At 40.7% G+C, this 20,699-nt stretch overlaps 1 protein-coding gene across 1 annotated transcript in view; it reads right to left on the reverse strand.

Moving 5' to 3' along the window:
* Positions 1-7,591: 7,591 nt before the first annotated feature.
* TMEM135 (transmembrane protein 135) overlaps positions 7,592-20,699 on the reverse strand; it is a 449,569-nt gene continuing 436,461 nt past the window's right edge. Inside the window, exon 15 of the mRNA XM_047878352.1 lies at positions 7,592-7,792. Within this exon, the coding sequence (XP_047734308.1) occupies positions 7,672-7,792 (121 nt within the window). The 3' untranslated portion in view covers positions 7,592-7,671. The remainder of the gene's footprint in view (positions 7,793-20,699) is intronic.

Consider the following 20,699-nt stretch of genomic DNA (forward strand, 5'->3'; position numbering starts at 1 on the left):
AAGACCCCATAACCAGGGAGATGACCCTCACTGAGCCAAACCTACCTACAAGCTAGAATAATCCATTTATAAGAGCATGAATACCTTAAACTCCCACCCTGCCCCCACAAGGGGGTACAGGCACTATCAGAGGGCAGGGTGTGTGGTGATGACGCTCATTTTCTCTGCCTCCTTCCCAGAGAAATGCCACCTCTCCCCATCCCCTTAGTGGCACTAGCCACACCTGGCTACTTACCCTGGCTTTTTGCTGAAATTTGGCAGCTAAACTAGTGAACTCAGTGGGAATATATTCTTTCATCATGAACATTTCCTGAGTTGGGGGCTGCCCTGTTGGCCAGGGTTCTTGTTGGTGTGCTTTTGTTTTCCTTTGTATTATTAGGGGTTAGACAGCATGGGGCATTCTGTCTGTTTCACTATCACAACATCCTCTCCTTCATTCTCCCCACTTTGCCTGGCATCCTCGTCTTGTCCCAAATGCACAGGCTTTAATCCACCATGGGCCCGCCCAGCTTTGCAAAACTGCAGGCTAAGTTGCCCAGATGATTATCTTGCTCTCCCACCTTGTCTGCTGGCCCCAAAGCCAGCGGAGTAGGGGGCACCCGCCCTTCTCCAACCTCAGCGCTCCCTCCTTTCTAACGCGAGCTCCAGCCCCGAGTGGGGCATCTAGAGCCCGCAAAGCTGCCCCCTTAGAGGCCAGCCCACCGTGGCCGCCATGCGCTTCCCTTCTGTGCGGCAGTGGGTTCGGCCCAGTTCCTCAGACAAGCGCGTTTTGGGGGGTGTCCCAGGGTGGTCCACAGCTTCTAGCGTACAGGCCACCCCTCCCCACAGAGGTGGGTGGCCAGCTCGGGATTTCCCCCCACAGAGGCCTCTTCCCCAAGACTCGTTTCCGCCGACCCCGGCTGGCTCACCAATTGCTGGTTTGCAAACCGGTCCCGTACCCAGAGGACGAGGACACGCTAAAGAAAGAGGCTGCTCCTGGATAGGTCCGTGGCAGGTTTAGTAAGGGAACTTACCTGCGGGCTTGTCTTGGCCCAACGCAAGATGAGTAAATCTCTACACCCGCCTGCCAGAGTCTGAAGTTTATAAAGAAGCCTTAAGGGGGTTGAGTCATTACACCATCCAGATGGTCTCAATAATACATTACCCTCTCCAGGTTTCATCCTTAAAACGGCTCCAGCTGTGAGAATGCTGAGTGAAACAGACATCCCAAGGACAGGGAGGGGCGCTAGGAGCCTCCAATTGCCCAGGTGCACCTGTTGGGTCAACCAGAGGTCATGTCCTCTCAGTGACCTCCTCCAATACCTAGGGCCTGGACTACATAGCAGGTAGCCAGAAATGTTTGTGGAATAAATAAATGAATGAATATACTGAGACACTTCAGTTTGGACATCTTGGAAATTATATGGTACCAACTTGCTTTAGAAAATCCCCTAACTTGGGCCGCCCTGGTGGCCCAGTCGGTTGAGCGTCCGACTTCGGCTAGGGTCATGATCTCACAGCTTGTGGATTCGAGCCCCGCATCAGGCTCTGTGCTGACTGCTGGCTCAGAGCCTGGAGCCTGCTTCAGATTCTGTGTCTCCTTCCCTCTCTGCCCCTCCCCCACTCACGCTTTGTCTCACTGTTTCTCAGAAATAAATAAAATGTAAAGAAAACAGAAAGAAAATCCCCTAACTTGTGCAAGGCAGAATGGCAGAATCTTCTCTCTGCCACTACACCTTCACTGAAGGCTGCAATACACATATATTCAACTCCTAGGTTAGATTTTCTTGTGATTGAGCTGATTTTCTTAAAGAGTTTAATATTAGCTTTTAATTACATCCTGCCATGCAACAAGTACTTTAATAAATGTAAGGGAAGAAACCCCTCTGCATATCAACAGAGGCTAATTCAATTCAATAATTCTATTTAATTAAGCATTTTTGTGCTCTAATAGTCAAATTGCTACAGGAGATGTCATTTCCATAAGCTCGTCAACAGAGAATGCTGAGCAGTTACTTGAATACTTTCTAAGGGCTTCCTGTTTCAAAAGGGTTTTTAAATGATTTCCAAAGGCCAGCCAGTTCCCTCACACCTTCCCAAGAGTCTCTGCAACCTTTTCACTCTCCCTCCCAAAAGCAGCAGTCCTGGGGGCTGGGGGCTTTTTTCATGCTGCTTCCCTCACTTCTCATGCAACATACACCCATCTCCTTGCCTCCAAACAAAATGGTGTCCTCCTTTTCAAAGCTCATTCCAGAAGTCACCTCTTCTATTAAGCCTGCCCAGATTTACCAGGCATTGGTTTGGACCTATCAAAACATCCTCATTGTGATCCCTTAAAGCAGGACTTTCAAGATAATTTAACCCAGTCATGACCTCAGTAAAATGAATGGATCTTCATGATTCACCTCCCTGAACTGTAAGGGAAGGAGTCCTGGACTGGAAGGCAGAGAATCCTATATAGGAACCCTAAGTCTACCGAATAGTTGTGCAAATTACAGCATCTGTCTGGGCCATAGTTTCTGCACCTGTAAAATAGAAAATATTGCTGACCTTCTAGGCAGTAGAGAGGATTCAAAGGCCTAACATGTGAAAGTTTATCACCTCACACCTGGGATTCAATCACTGATCAAATCACTTTTTCCAGCCATGACATGTGGGACTAAAATGGCCATCTGATCATCACACTAAAGAGGACATCTGATAAATACACTCAATTCTCCTTCAACCAGATTTCTTACCCAGTGGTTCTCAACTAGGCTGTGCATCCAAATCAGTGAGCAAAGGTTTTTCAAAATATGAATTCTGAGCCCTACTGAATCAGAATCTCCAAGGTAGGAGCTGTCAAACATGGACATACATTCATTTGTTCTGCTGATGTTGTTAAGTAGCCAGCACAGAAAACTTCCAAACAACCTGCAACAGAAGTACCTCTTCAGCTGAACAGGCAACCAGACAGGAGGAGGTTCCATAACCACAAATTCTCAGCTCACAGTAAGGTAGAAGTGAGCAATTATGGAAGTAATTGACTAGAGAAGGGGAAACTCCCCAAACTGTAGGCAACCATCACATCAGCTCATCCAGGTGCACTGGAATAAAGAGGAAAAGCTCCTGCCTTTCTGACTGAGAGCAGTCGCCCCAGCAGGAGCATGATCAAAAAGACAAGTGTGTTTGGTGCACACAAGTGAAAGCTGGCACTATTCCACACCCACAGTATCTGTTTGGAAAGGGGGTAAATGAGGTGTGGCAATAAGGTTAGCATGGCCTTGCTTGCTTCCACTTACAATGTGCTGGATACCATGCCTCCTACAGATACCGTCTCTTACAATTTACACAATAGCTAGCCCCATCAGGTAAGCATTATTATCCCCATTTTACAGAGGAGGAAACTAAGGCACAGAAAGATTAAATGACTTTGCAAGTATAGAGCAAGGCTGGACTCGAACAGAGATTTGCCTGACTCCAAACTCTGTCTCTAAGAGTTTGGGAACAATATGTCATTATTTCAATTCTATGAGCCTGCGTTTCTTTATCTTAGATAATGGGGATTTTTCCTATTGCAAAGAATAAGAGATTAGGAAGGACACATGGCCATCACCAATAAATGATAGCTAGTATTGTTTAATGCTGCTAAAGGCCTCCTCTGAAATAGGACCACATAAGGGAGTGAGGTCTGAGGAGCAAATATGAAGGCATTTGCAGAGGAGATGTAAAAGCCAAATTTAACTTTTAAAGATGATGGCCTGGTTGAGATTTTTTTGTTACTTATTCACAACAACACACTTTGTTTTACCCTTCTTTGTCTTTTTTAGTAACTCTCAGAAAGTGATTAAAAATGTGTTCTATTGAGCCTTATATCGGGCTCTGAGCTGAACATGGAGCCTGCTTAAGATTCTTTCTCTCCTGCCCCTCCCCCACTCATGCGCACACGCATGTGCTCTCACTCTCTTTGCTTTCTCTCGCTCTCTCGATAAAAAAATAAAAATGGGGCCCCTGGATGAGTCAGTTGGTTAAGCATCTGACTCTTGATTTTGGCTCAAGTCATGATCTCACGGTTCATGAGTTTGAGTCCTGAGTCAGCTCTGCACTGACAGTGTGGAGTCTGCTTGAGATTGTCTCTCTCCCTCTCTCTCTGCCTCTCTCCCATGTGCTCTCTCTCTCTCAATAAATAAATAAATAAAAGACTTAAATTTTTTAAAAATGTGTTCTTACTTGCAAAAGTCCTTCAAATTAAAAAGGAGTCAGTTACTCACAGTTGAAAAGGTAGATAATGTTGTAATGTGCTGATACACAAAAACCACAGTCTCCTAACAGAAGTATGATTCTGGACATTTGTTCATCCTGTGGCATGTACATATTTGAGAGTCTGGGTTCCTCTTGCCTACTGAATCAGGGGTATCTGTGGGAACAGAAGGCACCCTTGCCCCATCATGCCTTCTGCCAAATGCCTGGGAGGCTACTGTGTGCCTCCTTGCTTCCTTCTCTTTTGTTCCTTCTCTACCCTTGCACCAGGCCATGCTGCAACACTCCATGGGATTCCAGACCACAGTGCCCCTCTAGGGTAGAGGACAACTTCCACCAGTCCCTCAAGAAGACAGACAACCTAATTGGTTTGCTTCATGTTACATAATTATCCCACATTTGCAACTAGGGTTTTGGTACTTAACCACTTCAAGCCTACTAAGTGTGTCTACCCAGCATACAGCACCTTGAATTGAGTTAGCACTATAAACACTACATGTGTGTAAACTGTGAAGAGCTAAGCAATGTTGGCCATGTCACTCTTATGTGTGCTGTGTCTTCTCTGTATCACCAGTGAATGCTCTGCTGTAACTGCCTGTTTGGTTTTGAATAAATGCTCAATGAAGAAATAAAAGACCACAGAGTCTTTTGGAGTAAATAAAGTCCTAGGGAAATGGTCATATACAGTCCTGAGAACTGCCGAGGGCTCTCATTTACAGAGCACTTCCCTGTGTCAGCCACTAAGGATGTCACACATGCTCACAGAGGTGCTTTGATAGGAGTATTATTATTATCAGCCCCATTCTCCAGATGAGGAAATGGAAACAAAGAGAGGGGCAGGCACTACCCCAAGCCACCCCTGAAGTAAGTGACAGAACTGGAGATGGAGCTGAGACACTCCAGCTCTGGAGCCTGTGGCCTTAATTACCATGCTCAGCAAACATAAATTCAGATTTGGAAGAAAATGTGGCCATTGATGGAATCAAGCACACATATTTTGCTGATGATGAATATAAGACACAGAGCAATTCCAAACGACATCTATAGCCCTGAGGAGTGAAAAGAGCTTAGGGTTTTATTCTCAGAACACGGTGGGTTAAAATTCAAGATCTGACACTTAAAAGCTGTGTGGCCTTAGGCATATCACTGAGCCTCTCCGAGCAACAATTTGTTGTTTAAATGGCTGTTCCCTTTGGAAACCTGGGAAGGGGGTATGTCATTTCAAGTCTGTTGCCAGACTTAGAGATGTTGTGTATAAACACTCAACAAGAGTATCACAGAGTAGGTGCTCAACAGATGGTAAAATTGTTAGCTTTTAATAATCTGCTTCATGCCACTATCTCTTTGAACCTGTTTTCCTCTTCTCTCATGTTCCTGACACACTCCTGCGCATCCTTAAAGGCTGCAGCTCAGGGCCTAGGCCGTCCATGGAACCTCTTCTGGCCCTCTCTCCAGCGCCCCCTCCTCACAGAGGTTCTCATTCCTTCTTTAGAGCCACAGAAGCTTCTGGATGTAGCAGCAAATCTCCGTAAGAGACGGGGGACCTGGCTCTGGGGCCAGGCCCCTCCCCAAAATAAAAGAGGACAAACAAAGACATTGGAGGACAAACTCAACAGTTATTGAACATCTGCCATGTGCCAGACATGGTTCTAAGCACTGAGGAAACAATGTTGAATACCGTATGCTTCCTGTCCTGCTGCAGATAAATGATAATGTGGAGGAGGATACAAAGCAACTCACCCCTAAAGAGTCATAAGGGTGAAATCACACTGCAGGTAGGAGGAGTCTGAGGTGGAAAATTCTCCGACTACACTTTGGAAGACAGGCAAGAGTTTGCCACGGAAAGGAAGGTGGGAAGGGCCAAGACCGCTGGTCAGTCAGAGCAGCTCACACAAAGTGCAGGTGTAGAAAACTGGGCACCCTGGCCTTGATCCTTAAAAATGTGTGGTGCCCCTAAAGGAATGAAGTGGAAGAGAAATGGGGTGAGATTGACTTTCTAGATAAATGCCAAATCCCTCCTACCCTCATGGCTCATTCTATTTCTTCCCACACATTCATTAAGACAACACTTCTCTCAACACCCATGCTGAGATTTGTTACTTTCGCCCTCTCAGATGTTGACAAGGACTGAGTCTTGCCTTACAGAGTAGAGATTAATGTAGTCCAACAGCACGGCTTCAATTACATGAAGAAATGTGATAAAGTGGTGAGGAAAGCTGTGAAGGATTTTTTTTTTTTTTTGAGAAAGAGAAATACCAAGACACTTGGCAGAACACATTTTATCATCTTGTGTTATTATCAGAAAAAGAAAGTCTGGTTCCCCTGCTCTGTAGGCCTTCTCCACCACTGTTCAGTGAGTAGTCTGCAATCAATCAGGGAGACGGTACTTGAATTCTGGATGGCCTGTCTCTGTCCGTCTCTCCCTGAGATGATTAAGAAAGACTCTTTTCATGACAGGGCCATTTATTAAAAGCAAGGTTTCAATACCCTTTGTGTGATAAAGCAGCCAGAGTCAGCTTTGGGCCCATTCTGTGATCAAGATATTCTACCTCTTCAAACCTCAGCACAAAGACTTACATCAACAAAGCTATTTATCTAAGAAGAGAGGAAGTCTCCCCAAAGTCCCTCATCTAAGATATCATAATTTTTTAACACTTGCTTTCTTATCTCTCTCTGATTTAGTATTTCTCTACCTAGTTCATGGACATTGCTACTTCTTTAGCTAATGCTGAATTCATTTTCTAGAATTTAATGGCATTTTAATAATAATGTCTTATCATTATATAGCTCTTTATGATATACCAAACCCTTTAATTTATGTTACCTGGTCCCCAAACCAAATGACCTCTCAGGTAATAGGTTTCTTGATTTTTTTTTACTGCATTTAACAATCCTCGTAACCTTGAAAAACTCCCTCTCTTGAAACCTTTGGTAGGATCTTGGGTCCTAAGTCTATGCCCAACCTACCTGTTGGCCAGCCTAGTGTATCAGTTAGTTTTCACTAGATAATGTTGGGGTAATAAATATTCCTGTCATAACTCAGATTTTTTTTTCTTAAATCAAGACCCTTTCTATGACATCAAGACACCTAATCAGCTACAGACAAACTTCATTGAGTTTGCCTTCATGTGCTGTGGAGATGAGAAACTGTGATCCAGAAGATAGTGTGTTTAAGTAGAATTGTTCCTGGTTGAAAGAATATAACCAAAGAGTACTGATGAATCTGTCCATGCTCATCTTAAAGGAGGTCTCTAGAAGTATACTGTAGGAATATTCTCTAAGTCTTATCTTTGCCTACATTTTTCATATTTATTATATCAACAACATAAAGATCACGCTGTGACCGTCACCGGCACTGTTCATGAAATATCTTTGAGTACATGATAGAATTGCAATTTCCAACCTCCATGTGGTTGATGAGGCCATGAAACTAATTCCAGCTAATGAGCAAAATTAATGTGTATTGTTTGCAGGCATGGGCACCCAGTTGCTAGTGTGGAGTCTTCGAGAGTCTTCTTCCTTCTGCCATCTGAACCAGCAACATTTGAGGTGGAGGTTTCTCTCAGCCTGGTTCCTGGAGTGAAGAGACATGGAACAGAATACCAGGCAGTCCACGATAGACTGTAACACAAGCAAGAAACAAGCTTTCGGATTTTATTAACTACTGGGATTTAGAATTTGTTTATCCTTCAATAGAACCAATCCTATTCTGACTCTCATATTAACAAAATCTATTAATATAAAACAAAGGTGAGATAACCAATAGAATGATTGGCTAACTTACGGTGAAATAGGATTGCAAGAGGTTGGGATTAATGACCAAATATTTCAAACAAGATAGACTTTAAGAATGCAAATGTAATTTCCTGTGCTTAGGTTTCAGAAATCAACAACAGTTCCTAAGGGGAAATTGTGACCTATAATCTTAATAGAAATCAATATTACATTCTGGATGCCAAAAATACTAAACTTGTTGTGGTGTGTATGCATTAAAAAATGTAGTATCTAGGGGCGTCTGGGTGGCTCAGCAAGTTGAGCATCCGACTCTCGATTTCAGCTCAGGTCATGATCTCACAGTCTTGGGATTGAGTCCTGTGTTGGGCTCTGCACTGAGCATGAAGCCTGATTGGGATTCTCTCTCTCTCTCTCTCTCTCTCTCTCTCTCTCTCTCTCTTCTCCCCACTCAAAATGAGTAATAAATAAACATTTTTTAAAAGGTAGTATCTAGATATCAAGAAAATGAATAGTCCTCTATACCATAGAAAACATAACAAAAGCACCAGCCTTCAATGAATGAAATATAGCTGATGGAGAATAACTTAAAGGCTGAGGAGCTGAACACTATGCCAGGTAAGGAATGGTTAAAGGATCTGGGCTGTGTATCCCAGAGAAAAGGAGACTTAGGAGGAACATGGTGCCCTTCTGTGAATACCTGGGGGAATGAAATGAGTGAGAAAGTTCTATTCAGTTTTGCATCAAAGTCCATAAAAAGGAATAGCAAAAACTATAAAAAAACAGAAGCAGACTTTGGGAAGTCTCCCCTGACTTCCACAGAAAAGTGTGTCAGCTCCTCCCTCAGACCTATAGACAAGCTTGGCCTTTATTGAAACAAAGATCACACAGAATTTGTATGAAGATGTTAGAAAATTGTGAAATTCTTCAGGGGAAGGGGAGTGCATTACTTATCCAAATTCCAATATTCAGTGTACATTCAGTATTTATAGAATAGAGTTCAATCAAAAGAAATGTCCTAATATGCAGAATCCCACAGCAGTGCAAAGGGCACAAATGCCCACATCTTTTGGGAATTCACCCAGTGAGGCAAGGGCTTGAAGAGAATTTTCTAAAATTTGTTCCAACTCTGCTTTCACCCTTCTGCAACTCAACTGAGTCTTCCCTGGAATCTGGCATAGATTAAACCCCACCTCCGATCTATGTTATGTTAAGACATATGTAATTTGTGCTGTCTTCTTTTACATTTTTTTTATGTTTTTGAGAGATAGAGACAGAGCATGAGCAGGGGAGGAGCAGAGAGAGAGGGAGACACACAATCTGAAGCAGGCTCCAGGCTTTGAGCTGTCAGCACAGAGCCTGACATGGAGCTCAAACTTGTGAACCGCAAGATAATGACCTGAGCCAAAGTCGGATGCTTAACTGACTGAGCCACCCAGGCACCCTGTGCTGTCTTCTTAAGAAAAAAAGAGAAGCTTAGAGTTCAAAATGGTAGATTATACTCCATACCTAGTTTCTTTGACTATATTCCAGTACCTGAGTTTCATTAGATGGATTTGTAAATAAATTAGTGCTATACTTTTCTCTTAGATCCATGTTTGACTTTCAAAGGCAGTGTGTGTACACGCATGTGTGTGTGTGTGTGTGTGTGTGTGTGTGTGTGTGTGTTTAACTTAAATAGAAGACCTTGTAGTATTGTATAACATGTCTGATATAGAGACAAAATGAAATTCCTTAGGGTAACTCTACATGAGAAAATATAGGTACATTCATTTAATCAAGAAATATGTATTAAGCTGTATGGTACCTCACACTGTACTAGGCTCTGATCATATAAAGATTAGATGGGTGGAGCCCCACATTCAAGGCACTTACAGTTTAGGAAGAATATAGACAATTATAATATATGAGAAGATGTGCACAAAAATCTAGGTGCAAGCAGGTTAACTGTAATGCTATTAATTAAAAAAAAAAAACCTAGGAGAAAAAGCCTAAATATCTAGAAATTGGAAACTGATTTAATAAATTAAATTTACACACACTTAAAAAATACTAAAATTTTAATAATTGACTACTGTGGTAAATATGTCTGAGGTAAAAAGGATTTTGTTTTAATTAATAGAATTTATTTCTCAGAACAGACTTCAGTTCACAGCAGAATCAAGAAGAAAGCATGGAGTTCCCATTCCCACACCCCACCCCAACACATATATGCACGGCCTACCTCCTGCACCAGAGTGGTACATTTGTTACAATGGTTGGACCTATGCTGATATGTCATTATAACCCAAAGTACATATTTCGCATTAAGGTTCTCTCTTGGTGTTATACCTTCTGTGGGTATTGACAAATATAGAATGACATGTATCCACCATCGTAACGTCATACAGAATAGTTTCATTGCCCCAAATATCCTCTGTGCTCTGCCTATCCATGACTCCTCTGGCAGGCATTGATCTTTTTACTGTCTCCATAGTTTTGCCTTTTCCAGAATGTCATATAGTTGGACTCACACCATAGGTAGCCTTTTCAAATTGGCTTCTTTCCCTTCATAGTATGCATCTACAGTCTCTGTCACTTTATGGCTTGTTAGATCATTTTCTCTTAGTGTTGAAAATATTTCATTGTCTGAATATACCACAGTTTATTTATCGATTCACCTACTAAAAGACATCTTGGTTGTCCCCTATTTTTTCAATTACAAATAAACCTGCTATAAACATCTGTGTGCAGCAACTTTTGTGTGGACATAAGTTTTTAACTCATTTGGAGCTAAGGAGTGTGATCACTGGATTGCATGGTAAAATATGTGTAGTTTTGTTACAAACTGCAAAACCATCTTCAAAGCTACCATACCATTTCTTCCACCAACAATGAATAAGAATTCCCATTGTTCCACACTTGCCAACAGTTGGTAATGTCTGTGTTTTGGATTTTAGCCATTCTAATAGGTGTGTCGTGGTATCTCATTATTGATTTTTTTTGACGGGGGAGGGGTGGAGAGAGAGGGAGAGAAATTCTTAAGCAGGCTCCACACCGAGCACAGAGCCTGACACGGGGCTTTATCTCATGACCATGAGCTCATGACCTGAGCTAAAATCAAGAGTCAGACACTTAACTGACTGAGCCACCCAGATGCTCCTCATTATTGCTTTAATCCAGTTTTCCAATGACATATAATGTTGACAGTCTTTTAATATTAATGCTTATTTGCCATTTATACATCTTCTTTGGGAAGATCATCAGATGTTTTGCCTCTTTTTTAACTGGGTTATTTCTTATTATCGTCTTTAAGGGTTAGCTATATATTTTGAATATAAGTCCTTTCTCGTATAAATGTTTTGCAAATATTTCTCCCTGTATATGGCTTATATTTACTTCATTATCTTAACAATGTCATTAACAAAACAAAACTTTTTAATTTTAACAAGTCTAACTTAATTTTTTCTTTTCACGATTGTGCTTTTGGTATTAGTTATAAAACCTTATCATCAAACCCAAGGCCACCTAGATTTTTTTTTCCTGTATTATCCTCTAGATGTTTTATAGTTTTACATTTACATTCAGGTTTTCCATTTTAGTAAAATTTTTTAAAGGTGTGAGGTCTGTGTCTAGACTTATTGTTTTCCTCTTTGTCCATTTTTCCTTTTTTGTGAGGATGGAAATAACTTCTAAACTCTTTATATGTCAGAGCCAAATCCAGAATTCATATTTTCATCAAGAATAAATACCATAAAGGTATAAGAAAATCTGATTTCAAATAATAATGACAGGAAAATGTTTAATTTAATGTAAGATGAAAAACAGCACCTTTAAAAATAGTATGATGAGAGAGAGAGATTTTTTTTATCATTGTATATACATACAAGGGGAAACAATGGGTTATCCCAGAGCTGTACATTATCTAACTGCTTTTCATTTTTATATGTGATTTTTTTTCAAATATGCTACAATAAATATCTATGAATTTTATACTTAGAGAAAAACAATTAGTATTTTTTTGTAAAAGTAAAAGGAAATTTTCAAAGGTAGAGAGTATCAAATGCTGCAGTAGAGAATGGGCCAGACGCTTGGGGTCACAGGATGGGGTGGCTACTTCATGCTGACGGATTAGGAAAGGCTTCCCAGGGCCACTCCAGGGCAGCCCAACACACATTCAACCCAACGTTGCCTCAGATAGTTACACCAGGGATAGAGGTCATGGCTTCTGAACTTTACCCAACTGATTTGGAAAACACAGTAAAATCTCTTAGAGAGTGTCCATTAGTGTGCCTAAACTCTGCATCTTTCTTTAATCAATTAAAACCTTGGTGGTAAAAAGCTCCCTGGGTTGCTCCCTGTTGCATCAAGTGATTCTTTTAGTTTTCCTTACATTGCCTTTTTTATTATGCAAGGGCTGTCTCTTCATTCTATTTCCAAATTCATATTTGGTGTGCAGTCACTTACAGAGGACGGCACCCTTCCCAAATTATCTGGAATGGGCCACAGGATTAAAATGAGCAGCTGAATAAAGGAGGCAACATTATGTAGACCAATGCAGAACTGGCCCATCCCTAAAGATGTTATGGGTGCAAGAAGATTTCCAATTCATAGTGGAATAGAGTAGCAACAGACTCCTAGAATCAGAAATACATTTGGGTCAGCCATGTTTAACACTTCAAGTTGAACTAGCTGGAGCATTATTCCAAATTCAAGATTTGTCTTTAAATGGGAAATCTGCATTGAGAGAGAGAGTTATCAGAGAAACTAGTTCTATTTTAATATCACAATTTTAAAAGATTGTACTAAAGTGACACATAGTAGAAAATAACTTAGGCATGACAGGATAAAATCACCTTAATAAAAAGTCTATCTGGGCTTCTGGTTTAAATGATGGATCAAAACCATATGCTCATTACTGTTTCTTCTGTCTATATTCATTTAAAATGATATCACAAGGATTCAAAAAGTATAAACCTGCAAAGGGAATGAATGGGAGAAATACAGATGCCAACACATTTTGGGAAGATAGGAAGTGGAAGAAGATGTGAGTGGACCTGAGGAAATTGAATACCAGGTGCTGCAGAAAGGATGTCAGTAAGACATGGTCCATTCATTCTGCACAGCTCCAGAGAAGCCAGTGTAGAAGATGCCAATTTCCACCATAAAGGAGTTTAAGGCAAGGGAGTGAGTTGAGGTCTCTCTAACAAATAGCATCTCAGGTTCCCATCCCCATTTGTTGAAGCTAGCTAACTACCTCTTCTGCTCAGGCAGGAAACTGGAGGAATATTTATGCGAGAAACTGACATAGAGCAGTTCTTGATTTGGGGTTACCAGGTAGAGTGGAAGAGGGCTATATTGGAAATAAGGAAATTCAGTGAAAGTCTACATACTTAACATGAGATCCCCCTAATGCCACCATGGTTTCAGGAATGCAGTTAGCCAGTGTGTTCTTCTCAGGTAAGAGATTAGTTTCCTGGAAAAATCAAATGCCCCACTGAGAAGATCCATAGACTCAGGTATTTGAGAATCTTCCAACAGAAAGGTCTGGGAAGTGCCCACCAAATCAACCCACAGTGGAATTCACATATGAGATTAGAGAGGGGAAGATGGCGGCATAGGAGGGTGCTGGGCTCACCTCATCCTGCTGATCACTTTGATTCCACCCACACCTGCCTAAATAACCCAGAAAACCACCAGAAGACTAGGAGAACAGACTCTCCGGAGCCAAGTGTAGACAAGAGGCCCACGGAAGAGGATAAGAAGGGCGGAGAGATGATGCACACTACACGGACTGGCGGGAGGGAGCCAGAGCAGTGGAGGGGCAGCCCGCCTGGCAAGGCAGAGCCCCTGAGTCTGGCTTGCAAAAGCAGAGGGGCTGGACTCCATGAGTTCTGACAGCCAGCGGGACTTAACATCTGGAATGTTAAAAGTCCACAGCTCCGCTCTCGGAGAGCAGGGAGGTTGAGAGGATGCCAGGTGGGAGAGTTGTTGAGCCCCGGAAGAAAGAGCTAAGCTCAGCAGGGAACAAAGGCGCTGGGAAGCACCATCTCCCTCTCATATCCCCCAGCTGTAATCCCAAAGGGTACCAGTTCCCATCACCGAATTGGCTTGCACCACTCAAACACCCAATGCTGTGCTTCTGTGGATCCACCCCCTGACAGGTATACCTTTCTCCTGGTGCTGCAGGGCCCCTCCCGCAGGGGACCACCAATGGCAAAGCGAGCTAAGCCTGCCACTCCCTCCCCTGTGCACCTGTAGATCCACCCCATCTAATATGCCCTTGACCAGATCCCATCAAAGCAGGACCACAAGCCTGGCAGTGTGCAAGTAGCCTGGACAGGGGCCACACAACTCCAGAGTGAGTCCTGCCCCTGGGAGAGGGGAAGATAAGGTACACACCAGTCTGACTGTGGCCCCCGCAGTGGGCTGGGGGCAGACATCGGTCTGACTGTGGCCCCGCCCACCAACACAAGTTACTCTGGACAGCACAGAGGAAGTGTCCTGAAGTTCTGTGCCACCCCAGGGACTACCCAAAATGACAAAACGGAAGAACTCTCCTCAAAAGAAACTCCAAGAAGTAGTGACAGCTAACGAATTGATCAAAAACTATTTAAGCAATATAACGGAACAAGAATTTAGAATAATAGTCATAAAATTAATTGCTGGGCTAGAAAAAAGTATAGAGGACAGCAAAGAATCTATTACTACAGAGATCAAGGGACTAAGAAATAGTCATGAGGAGCTAAAAAAAATGCTATAAATAGGGTGCAAAATAAAATGGAGGTGACCAAAGCTCGGATTGAAGAGGCAGAAGAGAGAATAGGTGAATTAGAAGGTAAAATTATGGAAAAAGAGGAAGCTGAGAAAAAGAGAGATTAAAAAATCCAGGAGTATGATGGGAGAATTAGAGAACTAAGTGATGAAATCAAGCACAACAATATCCATATTATAGGAATTCCAGAAGAGGAAAACAGAGAGAAAGGGGCTGAAGGTGTACTTGAACAAACCATAGTTGAGAACTTCCCTGATCTGGGGAAGGAAAAAGGCACTGAAATGCAAGAGGCACAGAGAACTCCCTTCAGACATAACTTGAATCAATCTTCTGCATGACATATCATAGTGAAACTGGCAAAATACAAGGATAAAGAGAGAATTCTGAAAGCAGCTAGGGATAAACACACTCTAAATTATAAAGGGAGACCCATAAGACTGGTGGCAGACCTATCTACTGAAACTTGGCAGGCCAGAAAGGAATGGCAGGAAATCTTCCATGTGATGAACAGAAAAAATATGCAGCTGAGAATCCTTTATCCAGCGAGTCTGTCATTCAGAATAGAAGGAGAGATAAAGGTCTTCCCAAAAAAACAAAAACTGAAGGAATTCATCACCATTAAACCAGCTCTACAAGAGATCCTAAGGGGGACTTCTGTGAGTGAAATGTTGCAAGGACCACAAAGTACCAGAGACATCACTACAAGCATGAAAACTACAGATGTCACAATGATTCTAAACCCATATCTTTCTATAATAACACTGAATGTAAATGGACTAAAAGCTCCAACCAAAAGAAATATGGTATCAGAATGGATTGAAAAAAAAACACCCATCTATTTGCTGTCTACAAGAGACTCATTTTACACCTGAGGACACCTTCAGATGGACAGTGAGGGGAAGGAGCACTATCTATCATGCTACTGGAAGTCAAAAGAAATCTGGAGTAGCCATACTAATATCAGACAAACTAGACTTTAAATTAAAGGCTGTAACAAGAGATGAAGAAGGGCATTATATAATAATTACAGGGTCTATCCATCAGGAAGAGCTAAAAATTATAAATGTCTAAGCGCCAAATACAGGAGCCCCCAAATATATAAAACAATTCATTACAAACATAAGCAACATTATTGATAAGAATGTGGTAATTGCAGGGGACTTTAACACTCCACTTACAGAAATGGATAGATCATCTAGACACACATTCAATAAAGAAACAAGGGCCCTGAATGATACATTGGATCCGATGGACTTGACAGATATACTTAGAACTCTACATCCCAAAGCAATAGAATATACTTTCTTCTCCAGTGCACATGGAACATTCTTCAAGATAGATCACATACTGGGTCACAAAAGAGCCCTTCATAAGTATACAAGAATTGAGATCATACCATGCATACTTTCAGACCACAATGCTATGAAACTTGAAATCAACCACAGGAAAAAGTCTGGAAAACCTCCAAAAGCATGGAGGTTAAAGAACACCCTACTAAAGAATGAATGGGTCAACCAGTCAATTAGAGTAGAAATTTAAAAATATGTGGAAATGAATGAAGATTAAAATACAACAATTCAAAAGCTTTGGGATGCAGTGAAGGCAGTCCAGAGGGGAAAATACATTGCAATCCAGGCCTATTTCAAAGAACAAGAAAAATCCCAAATACAAAATCTAACAGCACACCTAAAGGAGATAGAAGCAGAACAGCAGAGACGCCCAAACCCAGCAGAAGAAGAGAAATAATAAAGATCAGAGTAGAAACAATATAGAATCTAAAAAAACTGTAGAGCAGATCAATGAAACCAAGAGTTGGTTTTTTGAAAAAATAAACAAAACTGATAAACCTCTAGCCAGCCTTCTCAGAAAGAAAAGGGAGATGATCCAAATAGAAAAAATCATGAATGAAAATGGAATTATTACCACCAATACCTTAGAAATACAAGTAATTATCAGGGAACACTATGAAAAATTATATGCCAACAAACAGGACAACCTGGAAGAAATGGACAAATTCCTAAGCACCCACACATTTCCAAAACTCAAACAAGAAGAAACAGAAAACTTGAACAGACCCATAACCAGCATAAGAATTTAATCAGTTATCTAAAACTTCCCAACAAATAAGAGTCCAGGACCAGATGGCTGCCCTGGGGAATTCTACCAGACATTTAAAGCAGAGATAATACCTATACTTCTCAAGCTGTTCCCAAAAAAATGAAAGGGAAGGGAAACTTCCAGAATCATTCTATGAAGCCACCATTACTTTGATTCCTAACCCAAGCAGAGACCCAGCAAAAAAAGAGAACTATAGGCCAATATCCCTGATGAATATGGATGTAAAAATTCTCAACAAGATACTAGCAAATCGAATTCAACAGCATATAAAAAGAATTATTCACCATGATCAAGTGGGATTCATTCCCGGGCTGCAGGGCTGGTTCAATATTCGCAAATCAGTCAATGTGATACATCACATTAATAAAAGAAAAGATAAGAACCACATCATCTTGTCAATCAATGGAGAAAATGCATTTGACAAAATTCAGCATCCTTTCTAATAAAAACCCTTGAGAAAATCAGGATAGAAGGAACATACTTAAACATCATAAAAGCCATTTATGAAAAGCCCACAGCTAATATCATCCTCAATGGGGAAAAACTGAGAGCTTTCCCCCTGAGATCAGGAACATGACAGGGATGTACACTCTCACTGCTATTGTTTAACACAGTGTTGGAAGTGCTAGCATTAGCAATCAGACAACAAAAGGAAATCAAAGGCATAAAAAGTGGCAAAGATGAAGTCAAGCTTTCACTTTTTGCAGATTACATGATACTATACATGGAAAACCCAATAGACTCCACCAAAAGCCTGCTAACACTGATACATGAACTCAGCAAAGTCACAGGATGCAAAATCAATATACAGAAGTCAGCTGCATTCTTATACACTAATAATGAAGCAACAGAAAGACAAATAAAGAAACTGATCCCATTCACAATTGCACCAAGAATCATAAAATATCTAGGAATAGACCTAAACAAAGATGTAAAAGATCTGTATGCTGAAAACTATAGAAAGCTTAGGAAGGAAATTGACGAAGATATAAAGAAATGGAAAAACATTCCATGCTCATGGATTGGAAGAATAAATATTGTTAAAATGTCAATACTACCCAAAGCTATCTACACATTCAATGCAACCCCAGTCAAAATTGCACCAGCATTCTTCTTGAAGCTAGAACAAGCAATCCTAAAATTTGTATGGAACCACAAAAGACCCCGAGTAGCCAAAGGAATTTTGATGAAGAAGACCAAAGCAGGAGGCATCACAATCCCAGACTTTAGCCTCTACTACAAAGCTGTAATCATCAAGACAGCATGGTAGTGGCACAAAAACAGACATATAGACCAATGGAATAGAATAGAAACCCCAGAATTAGACCCACAAAAGTATGGCCAACTAATCTTTGACAAAGCAGGAAAGAATATACAATGGAAAAAAGACAGTCTCTTTAACAAATGGTGCTGGGAGATGTGGACAGCAACATGCACAAGAATGAAACTACACCACTTTCTTACACCATTCACAAAAACAAACTCAAAATAGATGAAAAACCTAAATGTGAGACAAGAAACCATCAAAACCCTAGAGGAGAAAGCAGGCAACAACCCCTTTGAACAGCAATTTCTTACTTGACACATCTCCAAAGGCAAGGGAATTAAAAGCAAAAATGAATTATTGGGACCTCATGAAGATAAAAATCTTCTGCACTGGAAAGGAAACAATCAACAAAACTACAAGGCAACAGATGGAATGGGAAAAGATATTTGCAAATGACATATCAGACAAATGGCTAGTATCCAAAATGTATAAAGAACTCCCCAAACTCCACACCTGAAAAACAAATTATCCAGTGAAGAAATGGGCAGAAGACATGAATAGACACTTCTCTAAAGAAGACATCCAGATGGCCAACAGGCACATGAAAAGATGCTCAACGTCACTCCTCATCAGGGAAATACAAATCAAAACCACACTCAGGTATCACCTCACACTGGTCAGAGTGGCTAAAATGCACAAATCAGGAGACTATAGATGCTAGAGAGGATGTGGAGAAATGGGAACCCTCTTGCACTGTTGGTGGGAATGCAAATTGGTGCACCCACTCTGGATAACAGTGTGGAGGTTCCTCAAAAACTTAAAAATACAATAGCACTAGCAATAGCAATAGCACTGCTAGGAATTTACCCAAGGGATACAGGAGTACTGATGCATAGGGGCACTTGTACTCCAATGTTTATAGCAGCACTCTCAACAATAGCCAAATTATGGAAAGAGCCTAAATGTGCATCAACTGATGAATGGATATAGAAATTGTGGTTTATATACACAATGGAATACTATGTGGCAATGAGAAAGAATGAAATCTGGCCTTTTGTAGCAATGTAGATGGAACTGGAGAGTGTTATTAAGTGAAATAAGCCATACAGAGAAAGACAGATACCATATGTTTTCACTCCCATGTGGATCCTGAGAAACTTAACAGAAGACCATGGGGGAGGGGAAGGGAAAAAAAAGTTAGAGAGGGAGGGAGCCAAACCATAAGAGATTCTTAAAAACTGAGAATCAACTGAGGGTTGATGGGGGGTGGGAGGGAGGGGAAAGTAGCATTGAGTAGGGCACTTGTTGGGATGAGCACTGGGTGTTATATGGAAACCAATTTGACAATAAATTTCATATTTAAAAAAGGAATTCACATATCAGTTATCAAATCCCTCCCACAGACAGTTAGTATATCCAATCATCCATTAGGATGTCACTTTTAACCATGATTGGGCAGCAAAGGATCACCAGACATTTGTATAAAGTTTTCTATATGAAAGACAGAGACCAAAATAAATATATGTTTTAAAAAAGTAATTCAACCCAGCGGAAACATAGAAAAGTACATGGGAAAAAGATTTAGAAATCTACAATTGATAACCTTGGATGGCTAGAAGAGGAAAAATAGGATGCTATTTGTTTAAAAAAATTTTTTTAGGTTTGTAACAAAACATTTATAGAAAAAGAAGAAGCACTAGTAAATTAAAAACATGATAAAAGAAATGCAAATTCAATAGAATGATTTGAGAAAGAAAATTGAGAATAGCTCTGGGAAAGGAGACCAGGTGATAGAATATATGGAAAAATTGTTAAAATGGAAATCAGGCTTCAAGATCCTCTGATCAGACAACCCCATGTAAATCACATAGGAAAAACATAATCTAGTTTATTTCATGCATGTAAATAAAACAAGCTATTTCTTGTAAATACTTCTGATAATCATAATCAAAGTTTACATCATCTTCCTAAATCAATGTAAGATAATCACCTTTGCCAGTTTGGAAACCTCCATCAAATAACAGTCATTGTAAAGGCTGAACAACTTCCTCATTCTCACTTTGGAACATCATGCCTCTGAGCTTCATTCCTGTTATGGGTTCAAAGTCTACCAGTTTGTTTTTTGCTCAACAAAATATCCATATTAAGTAAAGCTCTCTGAATTTTCTTTTGACAAAAGAAAAGAGAATCAATTAAGAGGTCCAACATGCCGTATTGCAGAATCAGGAAAAGAAGAAAGGGCTAGGCAGGAGGAGGTTATATAAGAAACAATACTAGAAGTTTTTCAGAACAAAAGGATCCTAGTTTCTGAATTGAGTGTTCCCACTTACTGCTTGGAAATGTTAATGGAAAAAGGTACATATTTTTGTCAAATTTCAGAATTTAGAGAACAAAAAGAAGAGCTTAAACCTTACAGAAAAAAAAACATAAGTGATATACTAAAGACTAAGAATTGCTATTGTATCATTTATAGCAATATTGGAAGCCAAAAATAAATGCATCAAATCCTTCCCAATTCTGAAGTTTCTAACCCAGAGTCATGACCAGACATGCTGTCATTAAAGTGTGAGTGTGGGAAAAAATACATTTTTACACATATAACTTCTCCAA

Source organism: Prionailurus viverrinus, chromosome D1 (assembly GCF_022837055.1).
Source record: "Prionailurus viverrinus isolate Anna chromosome D1, UM_Priviv_1.0, whole genome shotgun sequence".
Lineage (NCBI taxonomy): Eukaryota > Metazoa > Chordata > Mammalia > Carnivora > Felidae > Prionailurus > Prionailurus viverrinus.